General features: G+C 37.3%; 1 protein-coding gene across 2 annotated transcripts; it reads left to right on the forward strand.

The window, feature by feature from the left end:
- The first annotated feature begins 1,082 nt into the window (after positions 1-1,082).
- Positions 1,083-18,946, forward strand: LOC311073091 (sodium- and chloride-dependent creatine transporter 1). 2 transcript variants are annotated; one of them, XM_084098533.1, is made up of 15 exons: positions 1,083-1,529; positions 1,776-1,879; positions 2,028-2,297; positions 6,086-6,217; positions 6,423-6,702; positions 7,443-7,575; positions 8,727-8,861; positions 10,416-10,519; positions 12,112-12,236; positions 12,417-12,529; positions 13,523-13,663; positions 13,768-13,870; positions 14,890-14,990; positions 15,075-15,245; positions 18,395-18,946. In XM_084098533.1, the coding sequence occupies exons 2-15, from the start codon at positions 1,822-1,824 to the stop codon at positions 18,524-18,526; spliced, it is 1,998 nt and encodes a 665-aa protein (XP_083954659.1). In that variant the 5' UTR covers positions 1,083-1,529; positions 1,776-1,821; the 3' UTR covers positions 18,527-18,946. The 2 variants fall into 2 exon arrangements, with proteins under 2 accessions (XP_083954659.1, XP_083954660.1); XM_084098534.1 differs by lacking the exon at positions 1,776-1,879 and having other exon boundaries at positions 1,110-1,529.
- The last annotated feature ends 962 nt before the right edge of the window (positions 18,947-19,908 follow it).

Genomic DNA, 19,908 nt, shown 5'->3' on the forward strand with positions numbered 1-19,908 from the left:
AATGCACGTATGCATCCTCAAGGGATTCTAACAGCAATTTGATAGTCATCTCATTTTAGAAACCTAATAGTTCCTGTTTGTACTTCAAGAGAGCTATAGCCTATTCTCTGAAAGCTATGACACTTCTTTTGTGCTATGATCTTGATCTATGCTATGATCTATGATCTTGTTTTCAAGTATGGCATATGTGTGTGTGTGTATAGTCTTTCTTTAGTTTTATTTCTCCTGTACTGTTGCCGCTGAGGGAACTCGAGAGACCTGCGTATAAGCTCTTATTGCAAAAGATCCTTTAATACCCCTGGATCTTGAGGCTTAATACAGAGTTTATGGAATTTTGGGGCTTTTGGTGACTCACGAATAGTTTCTCGCAGCTGTTTGGCTGTGCTTGTATGTATTATGCACTGTAGGCCTATATATTATGACATTTTCTGCCAGTGAATAGCATTGGCAAAATACCTTTTATATCCACTTCAGTACAATGCAAACTACTTGGGTAAAGTGGGTCTAAAGGGAGTTCTTAAGGTCCAAAGTGAACTCACTCTACAAACATAAATGTAACTATATTTCTTTAAAAACAACAACATTTTGACCCAATTCGAAGGCTTCATCAGACACATATATTTATTATTATTAAAAAAACTGTATAGCATGCTGAAAGTCCAAAGGCAACAGTTAAACAAGAAGGTTTAAGTCCAGGTTCAATGCAGGTTCCTTTTTACCAAACCACATTTATTCTTCCTTTTTCACCAGGTCCTCAAGCTAATAATCAACCCAGTGTACTCAAATTAAACCAGCATTGATGACTTCATGAGTTGCTCACTCGATGCGTTTCTGTATTTAGTCAGGCTTGCAGTTTATCTCTGCTATTCACAAGTCCAACACAGTAATCTTCTGACATTCCTCGACAGCAATGCATACCTATGTACTTTTCTAGAAGAGTGTAGATGCATACTAGTTTGTATCAGTACGCGTCTCCAGTCAGGTACGCGTTTGTGTGACTGACTTCATCGGACATCAGCCAATCACAGACGACCGCACGTCCATCAGCCAATCACAGCGCCGCGTCGAGCGTTACAGCCGGGACGCTGCGAGCTGAGCGCTGACGCCTAGAGCAGTGTAAAATCCAACGAGACAGGCGCCAGCATAACACCTGCTTTCCCGTTATATTACTTTACCAAACCGGGAGATTCCCTAAGACTTACTATCATTCTCGTTTAACCGACATCCATGCGATTCTTCAGGCTGACCTTCAAGTGCTTTGTCGACTGCTTTTGAGACCCTCTTATTCCTCGTCTGCCTGCGACGCACGTCAATTATTGTAATTTGGAGCTCAATCTTATCAACCTTCTGCTGAAGATCAATTTATTTAAACAACCAGACAGCACCCCCACGGAAAAGCACTGAACAACGCGAACTGAAAATAAATAAATAAATAAAAACGTTAATAACGGTTATTATTAGTCGATTCTTGGGCGCGCGACGCTCCTGCTGTCCAGCGCGCGGTATGTCGCCAGAAGAGCATTTCTCCAGTAAGAATGACTTTATGTTTGTTTGATAATAACAAAAATGCATTTTAAGGGCTTTGGTTTTTAACATAAAATATTATCTAAAAACTGATATCGAAAGGAATCAGAATGGTGTGTGGTGTGATGTATCTTTCCATTAGCAGTACTATTGATGTGTCCGATCAGGATCCGGATATGGTGGTCTCTTCATGTTTTTACCTGTCTCTCTTTCACTTTCTTCCTTACACGTGCTCTCTCTCAAACACACAGTCAACACTTCAATCCGCTCCAATCTGGATTCAGCTGCATCTCTGACATGCATAAAACTGCCACTGATGTCATAGGAGCACAGCAAACAATCAAACCCTCATGCTGTATGGGTGCACTTGCATTCAATTTATATATACTGTATATTATACATATGATATCTATATATATAGACTTCATATCAGCACAAATTATGCTGTCATTAAAGCAAAAGAAGGTCAAACATTGACAAAATCATGTTCATCTCTCCCTCAGATGATGGAAGCACGTGCGAGGATGAATCTCAGGAGGAGGCAGAAGTCGCCCGTCCTTTGGTGTCAGAGACTGAGGGGTCTAACACAGAGGTGACTGAGCCCAGTGTCTGCGTGGGTTTGGCGGATACAGGCGACCCCACCACAGAACTGGGGCATCCAGAACGACAAACATGGAGCAGACAAATGGACTTCATCATGTCCTGTGTTGGATTTGCCGTTGGCCTTGGAAACGTCTGGAGGTTTCCTTACCTCTGTTATAAGAACGGAGGAGGTGAGATACTCACACATATAATCATATCTAACAGTTGGGTCTAAAAGTTTTGAGACCACATTGAAAACTTGAGATTTGCATTGCTGCACTTTATTATTAATGATCAGGCAGAGACCCGGAGTAAAAAAAAGAAAAGGAAACATCATAAAACCTTCTGTTGTTCTGTCATACACACTCCTAAGACTAATAGGCAAATATCTGAAATGTAATGAAGTATCTGCCGGTAGAGATAAGTCAGAAGGTCAAAGCGCTGAGAAAAATAAACGTGGGCCTAACAGACAGGAAGAAAGAGGAAGGACAATGGCTGTCTAATGTACTAATGGCCTGAGTTTATCAAAGGTTGAAGAAGTGGCACTCTGTTCTTTGTTCTCCTCTCCCTCTCTTGTAACATTAACCGTCTGAGCAGATCTTCTGACGTATGAAGGTGGTGATGTAGCCTACGCTGCTCAGAGTTATCTGCTTTTTTGTTCCCCCTTCACTTTCTGTTTTTTCGTGCCAGCTGAAGCATGTTAACAAGCCAGCGTCAGTGTCATAAGGCCATCTCAAGAACAGTGTCAGTTGTGTATATGGAGTTGATACTAAACCTCTGGATTCTTTATCTGTTAGTAAACAACATGATTAGCGAGGGAGACATAATATATCTTTCTCTCTCGCTCTCTCTCTCTCTCTCATACACATACACATTTGAAAAGTTTACTTAAAGGGATAGTACAGCCAAAAATGTAAATTTTGTCATCATATACTGAACATTTCATGTCATTCTAAACCTGAACACAAAAAAAGTGAAAGTTAATGGGGTCTAGTGTTGTTTGGAATAATAATATATTCTTATGTGTTCCACAGATGAAAGAAAGTCATACAGGTTTGGAATAGAATGACATTGAGTAAATGATGACAGAATTTTCATTTTTGGGTGAACTATCCTTTTAAGAACTAAGCTACAGACATTATTACCCTTGTTAAAAAGAAGTGCGCTTAATTGTATTTTATGTGCACTTAAAGTGTACTTAGAAAAAAAAAAAAAAATATATATATATATATATATGAAGAGTTCAGATGCAAAAGCCTCTAAGTGCCATCTGAATTTTTCTTCTAGAATGATCATTTTTATAAAGCTTGTATATTTAAGTTCAATAATTTCACTTAAATGACAATTAATAGGTAATTTGCATTGCTATTTAAGTGAAATTATTGAACTTAAATATACAAGCTTGATAAAAATGATCATTCTAGAAGAAAATTTCAGATGGCACTTAGAGGCTTTTGCATCTGAACTCTTCATATATATATATATATATATATATATAAACAGTACTTTCAGATAATATAATGTTAATGAAATAAAAGGGCACTTAAGCACTGTAAAAAATGTAACCGTGATTTTTACGGTAAAAAACCGGCAGCTGTGGTTGCCAGAACTTTACCGTCAAAAATACGGTAGCAACCCATTATTGGTTTTACAGACTTGACTTAAAATTTACAGTAATAAACCGTATTTTATTATCTGATATAATGTGAATTTAGTCCTATTGAAGTATTAATATCTGTTTTGTACCATAATACACTAATAACCACCAATCACAGCAGTGATGATAGTCACATGATCAATCAAAGCTCATCACAAGCAGCTCTTCCACAAGAAAGTTAATACTAATATAAGCTGCACAGTGTCATTCACACAAACATTAAACACCATCACGGTAACACACATGAAATTTTTAAAATGCAATAAACATTAATGCAACAACATTAAATGTAACATAAAACCCTAATGGACATAACTGATTAGAAAAAACAAAGAAAACTATGAAGAAACATAGTTATTTCAACAAAAATACATCAAATGTGAAGTGTCACACAGGGAATTTGTGGGAATGTCAATTTACGGTTTTTCACTGTAAATTATACAATGAGTTGTTCTTTTTCACTTTCAAAAACTGTAAATTTAACGGTATTTTACAGTAAAATTACATTAAATGTACCATTAGATCTATCACAGTTATTTACCGTATATAGTACGGAAACTTTCTGTTAACCAATTAACAGTTTTTCACTGTAGCATTTTTACAGTCTTTTACCGTTAAAATTACGATCATTTTTTACAGTGAGTGTACTTAAAGGTATAGATAAATTCTGTCATCATTTGAAACAACTTGAGGGTGAGTAAATGATGACAGAATTTCCATTTTTAAGTGAACTATTCCTTTAAAGAGAGTACACTGTCATGGCAATGTTTCTACACACTTTATTTTTAAGCTGTAGTTACACGTTACTATAGGTCTAGTTACACCTTAATATTAATACTGAATACTGAACTTAATACTGAAATTTAAAAAATGTGACTCTTTGAGCGCTGTTGAGCGGAATCGTAAACACCTCTGATTGGCTATTGTGTTCACGCGCTCATCGGATATGTCTGTGATTGGCTACAATGATCAGCGCTTCAAAAACATGTTGTAAATATACATCAATATTGATGCTCTTCACAAAGCGCTTACACATACAGTCGGGAGCTTTTGAAAGCAGGCGTCTATCAGCGGACCAGTCCTGCTTGTGTTTTCAAACACTCCCACTCCCGTTTTTTAAATCACTTTCAAACACTTTCGTGTGCCTTTAAACACTCCAGTGCGTCATATATCACAGACATATCCGATGAGCGTGTGAACACAATGGCCAATCGGAGGTGTTTACGATTCCACTCAACACTCAAAGTTAAAAAAAAATCAGTACCCGCTTGGTACCGAAGTCTGTACTTTTTCGACAACTCTAATTACAAGCATCTAACCCTAAACCAAACCCTAACATGAACCCTATAGTAAGTGCATAATGTTAAGTCATGTTAATTAGTACTTATTTGTGTAATTACACTGTAACAGTGTCATCTTAAATAAAGTGTAACGGTGTGTTCACACTCGGCAGGTTTGGTTTGATTAAAACAGACTCTAGTGTGATTGCTTTGTTAGTGCGGTTCATTCAAGTGTGAACGCTGCCTTCTGAACCCTGGTGCGCATCAAACAAGCGTCTGCTTCTAAATTAACCTTGGTGGCGTTGGACAGAAATATGAACGCAACATGGACCAAAGACCTTAATTAACCAAAAAGAGTACGTGATGTCACAAGATGCGACCCTAAAAACGAACATAATGCTCAAGCATACCTGTTCCTTCTCATCATAGTCGTGGTGTTGCCCATTGGATGTTCGGTTCGCAAAATATATGTTCTAAAAGCCGTTTATTTTTGTGTATTGTATCTTTAGGTTAAGTTTTAAAAATGTTTGAATGCGAAGTGAACCAGACCTAACTGTGTAACTTTCTTTTTTGGTCCAGACCAAAAGAACCAAGAGAACCGAACTTTAAGGGTGTGTTCACACTTGTAGTTCGGTTCGCTTGGTTCGTTTGTTCCTGACCAAAAAAAAACATTCTTTTTAGGGTCACATCTTGTGACATCATGTCCTGTTTTTGGATTGTTTACATGTATTTGGTCCGTGTTGCATTTATATTTCATTGGAAACTTCAAATGAATTGTGTGAATAAAGTGTGTTAACACATTCTTAGGCTGCTTTCACACTAGCACTTTTGGTGCGCTCCTGGGTTCGACTGACGTCAGAGTGGAGTGTTGTGAAGTGTCTGAAAACATTACATTAATTTCACACTGAAGTATATTCTTTTGAAGTGTATTATTCTGCAATAAGCACTCTTTTATATATTATGGAGGGTAGTCGTGCCCTTACTGTGTCATTTAGATGAAACGTTTTTCCTGATATATTTGTTCATTTCCTGTGTGTTGCAGGTGTGTTTCTGATCCCCTACATTCTGATGGTGTTTTTTGGGGGTATTCCAGTGTTCTTCCTGGAGATCGCTCTGGGTCAGTTCATGAAACAGGGTGGGGTCGCCACATGGAACATCGCGCCTCTTTTTAAAGGTGGAGTATTATTAATAGCCAGATGTATTTGTACGCGCACCCCAACCTTTACAACAGCCACAAAGAGATCCATTTCTGGTCCTGCCAGCAATTGTCTTGAATTTTTAATGGTAAAACCGAATATTGATCTGTCTGGGTTTTATTATTGTCCAGCGTGAGACACAGCATGTACTGGAGCAGGGGGAATATCTTTCTTTTCCTCTAGGTCTTGGTCTGGCATCAATGGTGATTGTGTTCTTCTGCAACACCTACTACATCATGGTTCTGGTATGGGGCCTGTACTTTCTGGCTCACTCCTTCACTTCTCCTCTGCCGTGGGCCACGTGTGGACATGAGTGGAACACTGTCAACTGTACCACCAACTTCAGCCGGGTGTGTTTCAATCAGTCACTGTCCCCTTCCCCTCTTAACGTCTCCTCCCTCAACCACAGTGCCAGCTGCCTGGAGCCTGCGGGTTTGAGATCATCTGTAATGGAGTTCTGGGAGTAAGTGTCTTTTAAATGTTTTCAAATCTGATTTTGCCCTGGCACAGATTTGATGAGACATTTGTCAAAGTGCTGTGCCATCAGATGAGCTGTTAAAGCTATAGTTCACACAAAAAGGAAAATTCTGTCACCGTTTACTCACCCTCAAGTTGTTCCATTTCTTTCTTCTGCTGAACACAAAAGAAGATATTTTGAAGAATGTCAGTAACCAAACAGGTTATGGTCGCCATTGACTTCCATAGTATGTAGAGAAAAAAAAGTACTATGGAAGTCAGTGCTGACCATCAACTGTTTGGTTACTGACATTCTTCAAAATATCTTCTTTTGTGTTCAGCAGAAGGAAGAAAGTCATACAGGTTGAGTAAATGATGACGACTAAATCTGCATTATAAAAAACAAACTGACCCTGGATACTGATTGGTCAATACAGCATTCCAGCTGTTCCAAAAGTAATGATGCGAAACACCTGTTCACCTACTGTATATATCACTGCACTTAATTTGCATAATAGTACAGATACTCATTTTTAAATATATGACAGAATTTGAATGACAGTAAATCAGTAAATGTTGTGTATTAACCATTTGCAGATGCAACAAGGCTTTGCTATATTATCAATAGCTGTGCGCTCATTAGCTGTGATAACATTTACAATATAACATGGTCTCTCAAACCTTTTTGCTTAATTTTTGGAAAAGCCAGGTTAAAGTAGTTTGACAAAATGTTTCTTTCTTGATCAGGCGTAAAGTACTGCGTCTATCTGGTGGTTTGGATGAAGTGGGTAACATCAGCGGTTACTTGGTCTTGTGCCTACTTGCTACGTGGGTCATCGTCTACTTCTGCATCTGGAAGGGGATTAAATCCGCCGGAAAGGTAATAATACTTTATATGTTTGTGAAAGATGATGGCTAGAAGCTTAAGAGTCATCAGTTTAGTCAAGGAAACAAAAACACGGAACTCAAGAACAAGGAACTGAGTGCTAACATGTCTACAAAAAAATACACTACCGTTCAAAAGTTTGGGGTCAGTAAGACTTTATTTTATATTTTTTGAAAAAAATAAATACTTTTATTCTGCAGTGATGCATTAAATTGATCAAAAGTGACAGTAAAGACATTTATAATGTTATAAAAGATTTATATTTTAAATAAATGCTGTTTTTTAACTGTTTTTTGAGAAATGGAATCAAACATTGATAATAATAATAAACATTTTCATTGAGCATCAAATCATCATATTAGAATGATCATATTCTGAAGGATCATGTGACACTGAAGACTGGAGTAATGATGCTGAAAATTCAGCTTTAATCACAGGAATAAATTACATTTTTAAATTATAATAATATTTCACAGTATCACTGTTTTTTACTGTATTTTTGATTAAATAAATACAGCCTTGGTGAGCATAAGAAACATGTTTAAAAAAAAAAAGTTTTGAATGGTACTGTATATAAATATAATACACAAATATACAATATACAAATAAGTATTTTACTATTGTTGCAGCATTTTCCTTGCTGCTTGTTTTGTAATGTTGTAATGGCCATTCTTATTGGAAGTTTTAGCTAATCTGCAAGTACTCTAATCAATATTTCATGCATCTATTTGGTAACTAGATGTGTAATAAGTGGGATAATGTACAGTCAGATGGTCATTATCTGATTCGCGTCGAGGTCCTGTTCACCCTGCTAGGGTTTATTTTGTGGTAATGATTGGCTGACTGTACATTATCCCTTACGTACACTTACTGTACACACACACATTAGTCGAACCATTATGAATGTTTGTTGCGAACATGAGAAATTAGATCAGAGGCCAGAGCGCTGTCCGCGTGTAAGCCGATTATTAGCTCTCCCAGCGGATATGTTTGCGTGCTGTGTTTTTCTTCCTGTGCTCGACTGTCAGAGAAAAGGTACTGTGATAATAAACATGAGCCTGTGATGATTTTTCAGGTACAGGGATTTTACCTTTAGGTGGGGAAATAAGAGTGAGGTGTAGTAATGTGTCTATATGTGTGTGCAGATTGTATATTTCACAGCTGTGTTCCCATATCTGGTCCTGGTGGTCTTGTTTGTTAATGGAATCACACTGCCAGGAGCTCTTAATGGCATTATTTACTACCTGAAACCCAACTGGGGCAAACTCTCCGAGGCACAGGTGAGAGGCTGTCTGCACGGGTTTAGTTTTTATGTGTGCCTGATTCTACGGCAAGTATATCCAGGCAATTCCACATTTCGTAGATACAATTTGAATGTAAAATTTAAACAAGTCAGTATAGAGATGGGGTTTTTAAAGACTTGTTTTGGCCCATATAAATTGTGAATCAAGATCAATGCCTGTCAATCAGTGTTATTTTAGTATCATTGAAATACTATTATAAGTTTTATTCATATTTTGGTTAATGCTTTAGTTTAGGGTCCAATTCTCACTATGAAGTAGTTGCTTATTAGCATGCATATTACTAGGATATTGGCCGTGTGTTAGTACTTATAAAGCACATATTAATGCATTATTCTGTATGACCATATTCTACATCCCTTAATCCACCCAATACCTAACTTAACAACTACCTTACTAACTATTAATAAGCAGTAATAGGAGTTTAGAGGCAAAAGTCATAGTTAATAGTTAGTTAATAGTGAGAATTGAACCCTAATCTAAAATGTGACCATTTTATTTTTATTTCAGTTAATGTTTTATGTCAAGTAAACAACAATGTTTTTTATGGTTTTGTTTTTTTTTGGTTTTAGTTAAGTATAATAACCAGGGCTTTACATGAATACCCACCAAATGCGGGTGGATTTCAGCAGTACTAGCCACTAGGCGGGTTGAATTTTATATATAATATATACATTTTTCAATTTTAGTTTCAAAGGCATCTGAAATAAACTAAGTGCAATGTAGTGTTGCCAAAAATATAGATTTTTCGATACATATTGATACTGAAATATCTGAAATACTTCCAGTACTCATTTTATTCTAGTATTGCGCATAATTTTACTCATTCCCGCAGATTTTGTGCTCACACCCAAAGTGCAGCACATAAAGCCACCTCTCAGTACTAAATTGAGTTATTTTTACTGCTTATTGTGCTTATAAACTGTCAAATACACACAAAATAAAGTCAGAATGCCAGTCTTGGCGAGTATTCATGTAAATACAGTCAGTTTTAAGTGAACAGTAACAGTATAATAGATCCATGCATCAGGTCTTAAAGTAACAGCAGCCTCATATACCTGCTGCCAAATTATGAAATAATATTACAGATATCTATATGTCAGTTTTCCCCATGGTATCGATGTCAAAATTGTGGCCAGTGAAAATGCTGAGTAGTTAGTAACTTTGAAAAAACACTAGCCACAGTGGCTGATGAGCAAAAAAGTTGATGTCAATGTCAAGGCCTGATAATAACCCAGCTAAAAATGCTAAAAATATATATATAAAAAAAATGTCTTACTGGTCACTTAAAATGTGCTTGTGCATTCAAGAGTAGCAAATAGTTACTCTTTTGAAACAGAATTAAGCTCTGAAGGTGATAGAAGTGTAAATGCAATGCTGCCATTAAAATGAACTCAAATCTCAAAGGTATTTTTAGAAATCTTTTTCAGCTGGTTAGCAAAGATTTACCCATGTTCTGAATGTTTAAAGCAATAACTAGAGCCAAGTGACATGGTTATATACTTATTGTTGTCGTGACAATTATGATGGCAGGTATGGATTGACGCCGCCACACAGATCTTCTTTTCTTATGCGATCGGTCTGGGGGCCCTGACAGCCCTTGGGAGCTACAACCGATTCAACAACAACTGCTACCAGTAAGCAGAATATCACACACACACACACACACAAGGATTTTTCCATAATGCTATATCTCAACTTTGTGATCATTATACTGTATAAGAGTAGGTTTATGTGGATTTCGATTGGTCTGCATATTGATGGACATCAAAAGTGTAAATAAATATGAGCCTAATATGTTTTTGTAAATATGATTTTGAACAAGATTATAACATTTATTTGAATTTTGCTTATATATAATATAGTATAATATATTATATAACATTACATTATTGAAAAAAGGAAAAATTCCACAGTGAAGCAATTCAATTGATTTTATGTTTTATATATATATGATTTTTACAAGATTACTCAATTTATTCTCCCTAATATGCAATATAGTGTATTATAATATATACTATTACATGAAAAAAAAAACAATATATACGGTATATATATACAGTGCAATGCATAAGTGAATACACCCATGCTAAAGTTGACTAAAAAGAGGAATAAAAAATCATATTTTGGAAATTGAACTTAATGCCTTAATTTAAAAAATTAGGAAAAATCCAACCTTTAAGGACACCAATTTTCTTTGTGAATGAATAATGTATCGTAAATAAATAAATGTTCTTCCTTAAAATACATGGTGCATAAGTGAGTACACCCCTATGTTAAATTCCCATAGAGGCAGGCAGATTTTTATTTTTAAGTATTTTTTTTTATTTTTTTTTAGGATACTATGCATCCTGATAAAGTTCCCTTGGCCTTTGGAATTAAAATAGCCCCACATCATCACATAGCCTTCACCATACCTAGAGATTGGCATGGGGTACTTTCCATAAGATCATCTCTCAATGCAAATCAATCTAGCTTTTAGGCTAACTGAAATAAAATCATGCCAATCTCTAGGTATGGTGAAGGCTATGTGATGATGTGGGGCTATTTTAATTCCAAAGGCCAAGGGAACTTTATCAGGATGCATAGTATCCTAAAAATTTTTTAAAAAAAATACTTAAAAATAAAAATCTGCCTGCCTCTATGGGAATTTAACATAGGGGTGTACTCACTTATGCACCATGTATTTTAAGGAAGAACATTTATTTATTTACGATACATTATTCATTCACAAAGAAAATTGGTGTCCTTAAAGGTTGGATTTTTCCTAATTTTTTAAATTAAGGCATTAAGTTCAATTTCCAAAATATGATTTTTTATTCCTCTTTTTAGTCAACTTTAGCATGGGTGTATTCACTTATGCATTGCACTGTATATATATATTACATGTTTCCACTATAAATATGTAATGAAGATACAATAAAGCTCTAGACTTTTGTTCCCGACTGTATGTATTGTGTTGTACAGAGAATAGTTTATTGTTGTTTTGTCTGTATATAAACACAGTAATGACACAAAGGCCTCCTGCCAAAAAAAATGTTTGAGTGTTTTTTTCTTTATGGCTTCATAATCCCGCAGTATCCCTGTGGGACAGCAGTGCGTGTATGTTTGCATGCATGTGATCAGAGCACAGATCAGAGGTTGCATGAGTTCAGAACCCAGCCAGTTTAACCCTGTGCGTTGCGTGTCCTTCTACATGCTAATCCCATGGTGATTTCTCTCAATTTAGGGATGCTTTCATTCTGGCTCTTATAAACAGCGGCACAAGCTTCTTTGCAGGGTTTGTTGTTTTCTCAGTTCTGGGATTCATGGCGGCCGAACAAGGCGTTGACATCAGTAATGTGGCAGAAAGTGGTGAGATATGCGTTTGTCTTCATCACACTCTCTGGTCCTTCATTCTCCTAGATTACATGAAACACTATTACAATAGGCCTCTAGATTTGGTACTATGGTTGTACCATTGTGCCAGAATAAACTTTGAAGTACCATGCAAATACCATGATACATCAACATATGGATCTTCTTTTCCCTCAGGTCCTGGTTTAGCGTTTATTGCCTATCCAAAAGCAGTGTCGCTCATGCCTTTAGCGCCGCTGTGGGCGGTACTGTTCTTTCTCATGCTTCTGGTGTTGGGATTGGACAGTCAGGTGAGGCCCCACCCACTTATTTATGACAAATCCTGCTATACATTTTAGTAGGCTCAAGCTGATTAAATTACAATCCATTTCATACAGAATGTTCTGAAAATCCTCAAGAAAGTTATCTGAAAAGACATCAAATTACACAAAAACATCTTTATCTGAACCGTATCTGGAACTTCTTCTACAACGATAGTTCACCCAAAAATTTAAATTCTGTCATCAATTTTCTCACCCTCAAGTTGTTCCAAACCTGTATGAGTTTCTTTCTCCTGCTGAACATATGTTGGTAACCAAACAGTTGTTGGACCCCATTGACTTCCATACTATGGAAAATATCTTCAAAATATCTTATTTTGTGTTCAACAGAACAAAGAAACTCATACAGGTTTGAAACAACTTGAGGGTGAGAAAATTGATGACAGAATTTTAATTTTTGGGTGAACTATCCCTTAAAGTGGCTCATTCTTGTGCTCAAAAACCACAAGGCGGTAGAATCAAACAGAATATAATTTTTTTAATCTGTTTTTAATTTGAAGTTCAGCAAAGCAGCTTTACCCTTGTGAAAAAGAAGTACACTTTTGCTAACTTTTAAAATGAGTACTGATTACATAATATATTTAAAAGAATATACTTAAGACACTGCATGTTAATCATGAAATATTTGTAAGATTTGAAGCACACTACAATTGCATACTAGCAACCAACACTACTGTACAGCAACCCACCAACCTCAGCCATTTAATCTCTGTCACTGTGACGCATGTGTACGTAAAGCAACCATCGAAGAATATCACAGGAATGCAAGAACACATCCTGAGTGAACGGCCCCTTAATGTTCACATAAAGCCTCAGATTAGCCTTAGAGCTCTTAGACTAGCAACAATGTTTAACGAGGTTAGACACATTCAGCTGTCCTTGTTGCCCACATATTTCTTGGTTAGATCATTTGCTTCCTTTTAAAATAGACTAATTTTTCTGTTTTCTCTCTTTCTCTCTCAGTTTGTTGGTGTTGAAGGCTTTATAACTGGAGTAATGGACATGCTTCCCCCAAAGACATTCATAGGCTCTCTGCGTCGGGAAGTTGTTGTTGCAATATGCTGCTTTATCTGCTTTACTATCGATCTTTCCATGGTGACTGAGGTACGTCTGAGGCCCATAGTGAAGTATGTGATGCTTCAGTAGAGTTCATATCACCACAGTGTGTTTCCTGGATGTATTTTTGGTAACATTTTCTCTCTGTACAGGGAGGGATGTATGTGTTCCAGCTGTTTGACTATTACTCAGCGAGTGGGATTACTCTGCTTTGGCAAGCCTTCTGGGAGTGTGTGGTGGTGGCCTGGGTGTATGGTAAAAAAAATGTGTAGTTTTTGCAGAGTAAGACGTGTTTCTGGATCAACATACTTTGTTGGTCCTGCGACAACATTGCTAACAAACATAATCCTTATAAAAATTCAACCCTGATGAACAAGACAGTTGGAATTTCCATGCTGGTCCAGACTGGTTTATGATGGTCTAGCTCAGGGCTGTCCAATCGTGCTCTTGGAGGGACACTGTCCTGCAAAGTTTAGCACCAACCCCAATTAAACACACCTGAACCAGCCAATCAAGGTTGTACTACACTCTAAAAAATGCTGGGTTGTTTCATCCCATGTTTGGGTCAAATATGGACAAACCCAACCGGTGGATTTAAAATTTGAATTTAAAAATTAAAATCCTCAGCTGACTGAGGAAGTCTTGCTTGGTTTAACTAGTTAGGAAGCCTTATTGGTGCTCAGCAGAGACGCCTCAAACCTGAACCTCAAATCTGATTGGTTTATTGCAGGGTTTCCCAAACGGGTTAGTGAGTTGATGAAATTCAAAAAATTAACAAAATTAAATGTAACACTGAAATAAACAAAAGGGGCTTTCTCTCTCTCTCTCTCTTTCTCTATGTCTCTCTAAATATTTTTTTTTACACTTTTAAATAAAAAATAAAAATCAAACATAATAAAATACTTACTACAAAACTAAAATATTTTAGTAGTTTACATGCATGTCATGTGACCATTAACCGACATCAGAGAACTGTGAACCAATGGTTTTAGTTTTGTTATAACCCTGCCGTGAACATGCAAATGTGTTGTTAAATTATTGAAATATTAAAAATTTAAATCTCAGATACTTCAAGTGAATATTTCACATCTAAGGGCTTCGGGTGACAAAAAAGTTTCGGGAACCTCTGGTTCATAGGAGTGTTATCCCATGCCAACGGGGATATTGATTCAGGAACATGTCGTACTTGGGAAATCATGGTGAGCATGCAGAGATGCACAAATAGAGTCCGAAAACTGAAACCCCTCACTCTCGTCCTCTGACTCTCCCTGCAGGTGCCGATCGCTTCATGGACGACGTGGCCTGTATGATCGGCTATCGTCCTCTGCCATATATGAAGTGGTGCTGGTCTTACATCACGCCGGTAGTGTGTATGGTGGGTTTTACGTGCAATATGCATCAACGCTGGGTTTCACATTCTTCCAAGGGTATTAAAGGGGTTTGTGTCTGTGTTTCGCAGGGTGTTTTCTTTTTTCATGTGGTCAACTACAAGCGATTAGTGTATAATGCCGTGTATGTGTACCCGTGGTGGGGTGAGGTGCTGGGCTGGTTTCTCGCTCTCTCATCCATGCTTTGCATTCCTCTCACCGTCCTCTACAAACTGCTGCACTGCAAAGGCTCTCTCATGGAGGTAAGACTGTGATGTGTGTGTGTGTGTGTGTGTGTGTGTGTGTTTTGCTACTTTGCTTGCCATGGAAAAAAGCTACTCTGTAAGGGGTATGGGGTTATATTTGTTGCATATTTCCAGATAAATAAATTCTGAGCCACAAATGAATGTAAAGAAATTCACAAATATTTAATAAATTCGCTAACAAATAAAATGAGATCCACAAATATATACAGGAGTTTCACAAAAATGGATCAAATTCACAAATAAATAAAATGAGATTTGCAAATAAAAGAAGTATCCAGAAATATGCTTTTATGTCACAAACACAACTTTGCCTGGCATTCAATTGTGGATTGGTGGACTCCACCCAAGCCAATCAGATGACAGCCACATTGTGCTGACCAATCTTAGCACATTCTCGCTACAACCAATCACGTTTTGCTTTACACTCGGGGCGGGAACATATTCATTTTGCAACCCTTTTGCAACTATTCTATGGGCGCTTTGTTCAAATTGAGCTGAAGTGCTGCGGTTAACACACCTCGTTTCCAAAAGATTGTTGGAGCTTAAAGGGATAGTTCACCCAAAAATGAAATTTCAGTTATAATCTCTCACCCTCAAGTTGTTCCAAACCTGTATGAACTTCTTTCTTCTGCTGAACACAAAAGAAGATATTTTGAAGAATATCAAAAGCAAATAGAGCGCATTATAATGTCACTGGACACGACATGACAAGTCATCGGCATTAAACGGGTCCGTTCTACTTCTGATGTACTCCACGCTTACGCTACTTGCACAAATATAGGACATAATACCATGTATATAATATGAATATGAGTCCAAATGACCATCAGTGATGTAACGGTACCAGCCTCAGCATCAACACAGGTGGAGTTTTGTGAGTTGATAATGCAAATTAAAATTTTGCAAAACTGAAAAATAAATCTTTGCATTTATTTTGGATCCTGTAAGTAATTTTTACAATCAAAAACTATAAAGTCTAATTCATATGAAATATTGTTAGTGTGATCAAGTGTTTTAACCAATAAATATAAAAACAAAATACACTTTATTGGCAAACGTTTTGGGACGTCTGCCTTGAACTGCACATGAACTTTAATGACATCCCATTCTTAATCCGTAGGGTTTAATATGGAGTTGGCCCACCCTTTGCGGCTATAATAGCTTCAACTCTTCTGGGAAGGCTTTCCACAAGGTTTAGGATTTTTGACCATTCTTCTAGAAGCGCATTTGTGAGGTCCTAGCGCAAAGGTGTCCTATCGGGTTTAGGTCAGGACAAACTCACTCATCCATGTCTTTATGGACCTTGCTTTGAGCACTGGTGCGCAGTCATGCTGGAACAGGAACATCCCCAAACTGATTCCACAAAGTTGGGAGCATGAAATTGTCCAAAATGTCTTGGTGTGCTGAAGCATTAAGAGTTCCTTTCACTGGAACTAAGTGGCCAAGCCCAACCCCTTAAAAACAGCCCCACACCGTTACCCCCCCCTCCACCTAACTTTACACTTGGCACAGTGTTGTCAGGCAAGTCCCGTTCTCCTGGCAACCGCCAAACCCAGACTCGTCCATCGGATTGCCAGACAGAGAAGCGTGATTGGTCACTCCAGAGAACACGTCTCCACTGCTGTAGAGTCCAGTGGCGGTGGCGTTACACCACTGCCTCCGACTCTGCATTGCACTTGGTGATGTACGGCTTGGCCATGGAAACCCATGCCATGAAGCTCTACACACTGTTCTTGAGCTAATCTGAAGGCCACACAGAGTTTGGAGGTCTGAAGCCATTGACTGCAGAAAGTTGGCGACTTCTGCGCACTGTGCGCCTCAGTATTCGCTGACCCCGCTCTGTGATTTTACGTGGCCTATGATTTTACGTTTCACAAATGGACTTATTGCACAGGTGGAAGCCTATCACGGTCCCACGCTTGAGTTCACTGAGCTCCTGAGAGAGACCCATTCTTCCACAGATGTTTGTAGAAGCGTCTGCATGCCCAGTGCTTGATGTTATACAACTGGCCATGGAAGTGATTGGAATTAATTAATCACCTGAATTCAATAATTAGGAGGGGTGTCCCAATACTTTTGGCAATGTAGTGTATAGTGTATATATCGCCGACATGTTCGCGCCAGTATGAGCGTTGTCTGTAGGGGGCCGCAGATTTGGACGGGATTGATGATGGACTTAAGGTGTTGCCCTCTATCTCCAACTTTAAAAGACAACTAAAAAAATATTATCTATCAACCTTTATTTAATATATAACTGCCTTCTCATGGACTACTGGGATGTATGTGTATGTACTGGTGCGCTTTTGCGTGCTTTCAGTTCACTTACCATCGTCTGGTTGCAGGTGGTAACTGTGTACCTTGTCTGTACCACTTCTTTTTCATAAACTATGGGCCCCCACCTATAAGCTTTTTTTAGCTTCTTTGGGGGACCCAAATTCTGATTCTGTACCCCCGCTGTATTATAGAATTTGCTGGTAGTGGTATTTGTGAATAAACCCCAAACTCATATTGCTTATTTCACTTTTAAATGCATGATCTTTTTTGGAATGCAACAACCTGTCACAAATTTAAAAAGAACCCACGTATATTCTCTACAAACAACGGAATCATTTTGTAATACATTTAATGAATGTTTTAAGTATTATTTATTATGCTTAATGGATTGTTAGATCCACGGAGCTGCTCATATCCATCGTTAAAACTGCTTGACTGAAGAACTGGGAAATGCTGTTGGCTGTTGTGTGACAGTAATTTCATCTATTACACAAACTCACATGTTTATCACAAGGTTTAATCCAGATATTTTTTAGTCAGCTACTTATTGACGCTTTCTGCTCTCTGTTTTTGTTCTACCAATTTTTATGGACTTCCTAATGAGCAAAGTTATTTCAGGGCGAGACTGCCCTGATTGTAAAGCAAAATGTGATTGGCTGTAGCAAGGACGTGCTTTGATTGCACAGTGTGGCTGTTATCTGATTGGCTTGAGTCGATGGTGGGCGGAGTCCACCTATCTGTGGATTTGTGTGCACTTCTTGATGCTAGAAATGTTTCGAAATCCACAAATGCGTGCACAAACTCACCAAAAGTTGTGTGAATCTCTGGCCTGTGATTGGATATTGAGTGATTCTCTGTTTCTCTCTGTTCAGCGTTGGCAGCATTTGACCACACCTATCTGGGGGCGACACCATCTTGAGTTCCTTCCACCTGAGAATGAAGCCAGACTTCTGCCAAAGGCGGAAGAGAATAAAAGCACACTGTTATATGAAAGTGTCATTTAATATCCTCTCCAGCACAAGCAACTGATCAGATACAAAAGCACTGCCCTACACCTACACTACAGAACCACACACACACACACATAGCAGTGTTCACTCTGTTATGAGAAAGCGAATCATTGCCAGATCCACACTAGACACCCATATGCCATAAACACAGTTATCCACACCAGAGTCTGCGCATATCAACTGTCATGCAGTAATCATGCTGATTTTGTCCAAGCGCTCTTCTTTCAATGTAATTATATTTCAAAAGAAGGCCTCAGGCACACAAGATAATCACACGTGCTTGTGTTTGACGGTCTGTTCTCTGCCTAGTGTGCTGGTGTTGTTCAGTATTATGTGTTTGTTACTTTGCACTGAGATCTTACAGCAGTGTTGTGGAGCAGAGAGTGGGATAATTAATAAAAACAATTTTCAGTTTGATATTGTGTGCATTTATTTGGTTTGATAAAATCTTTTTTTTTTAAAGTAATATCTCTGCATGTTTTTCAAATACAAAATTTTCATATTTAAAATTATGAAAATATGAAGGCATTTTGTTAAGATTTTTGAAGGTTTTTTTGAAAGAAGTCTCTTATTCTAACCAAGGCATTTATTTGATCAAATGCAGTAAAAACATTTATATTGTGGAATATTATTACAATTTAAAAATAACTAATATTGTAATATATATTAAAAAGTCATTTATAGCTGTGATACAAAGCTGAGTTTTCAGCATCATTACTCCAGTCTTTAGTGTCACATGATCCTTCAGAAATCATTCTGATATGATGAAAACAGTTGTGCTGCTTCATATTTTTTTGAGGAAACCATGATTACATTTTTTTTTATCCAGGATTCTTTAATGAATAGAAGTTAAGTTGAAATACAAATCTTTTGTAACATTATAAATGTCACTTTTGGTCAATTGAATGAGTCCTTGCTGGATAAAAGTATTAATTATTATTATTATTTTTAAATGTAATGACATTTTTAACTGGTAGTTTGGTGTAAAGTCTACTCATGTAAATATACATAATAATAAAAAAAGAGTGTCACAGTGTAATATGTGATTTTAATCAGCTGTAATCATAATGTTCCTCATTAATGTATGATTATTTATGTTATTTGTGTTCTCAACTTATCAATTTTAATAATTGTTGACATGAGTTTTCACCAAGCCAGTTCACACACACCTTTCTGAAAATGGCTATACATTTTCTTTGCGATATATATCAATTCCCATATTGTTACATCACAGTGATGCAGGGCATTTCCTGGAACGAAGCAAAAACTCACGTGACTGTGACAGGAGGACATTAATGATATTATTGAGAAAACATGTTGATGTATATAGTGCAAACTCAGAGAGGACAGATCTCTCTGACACACTCATGGATAGA

The sequence above is a fragment of the Abramis brama genome (assembly GCF_963993115.1).
Source record: "Abramis brama genome assembly, chromosome: 22".
NCBI classification, from domain to species: Eukaryota; Metazoa; Chordata; class Actinopteri; order Cypriniformes; family Leuciscidae; genus Abramis; species Abramis brama.

Bases quoted from the DNA above. Each gene is read 5' to 3' on its own strand.
- LOC311073091 (XM_084098533.1), top strand. From the start codon at position 1,822: ATGCATAAAACTGCCACTGATGTCATAGGAGCACAGCAAACAATCAAA. The intron at 1,880-2,027 runs GTATGGGTGCAC...TCTCTCCCTCAG, and splicing joins AACAATCAAACCCTCATGCT to ATGATGGAAGCACGTGCGAG. The intron at 15,246-18,394 runs GTAAGACTGTGA...CTCTCTGTTCAG, and splicing joins GCAAAGGCTCTCTCATGGAG to CGTTGGCAGCATTTGACCAC.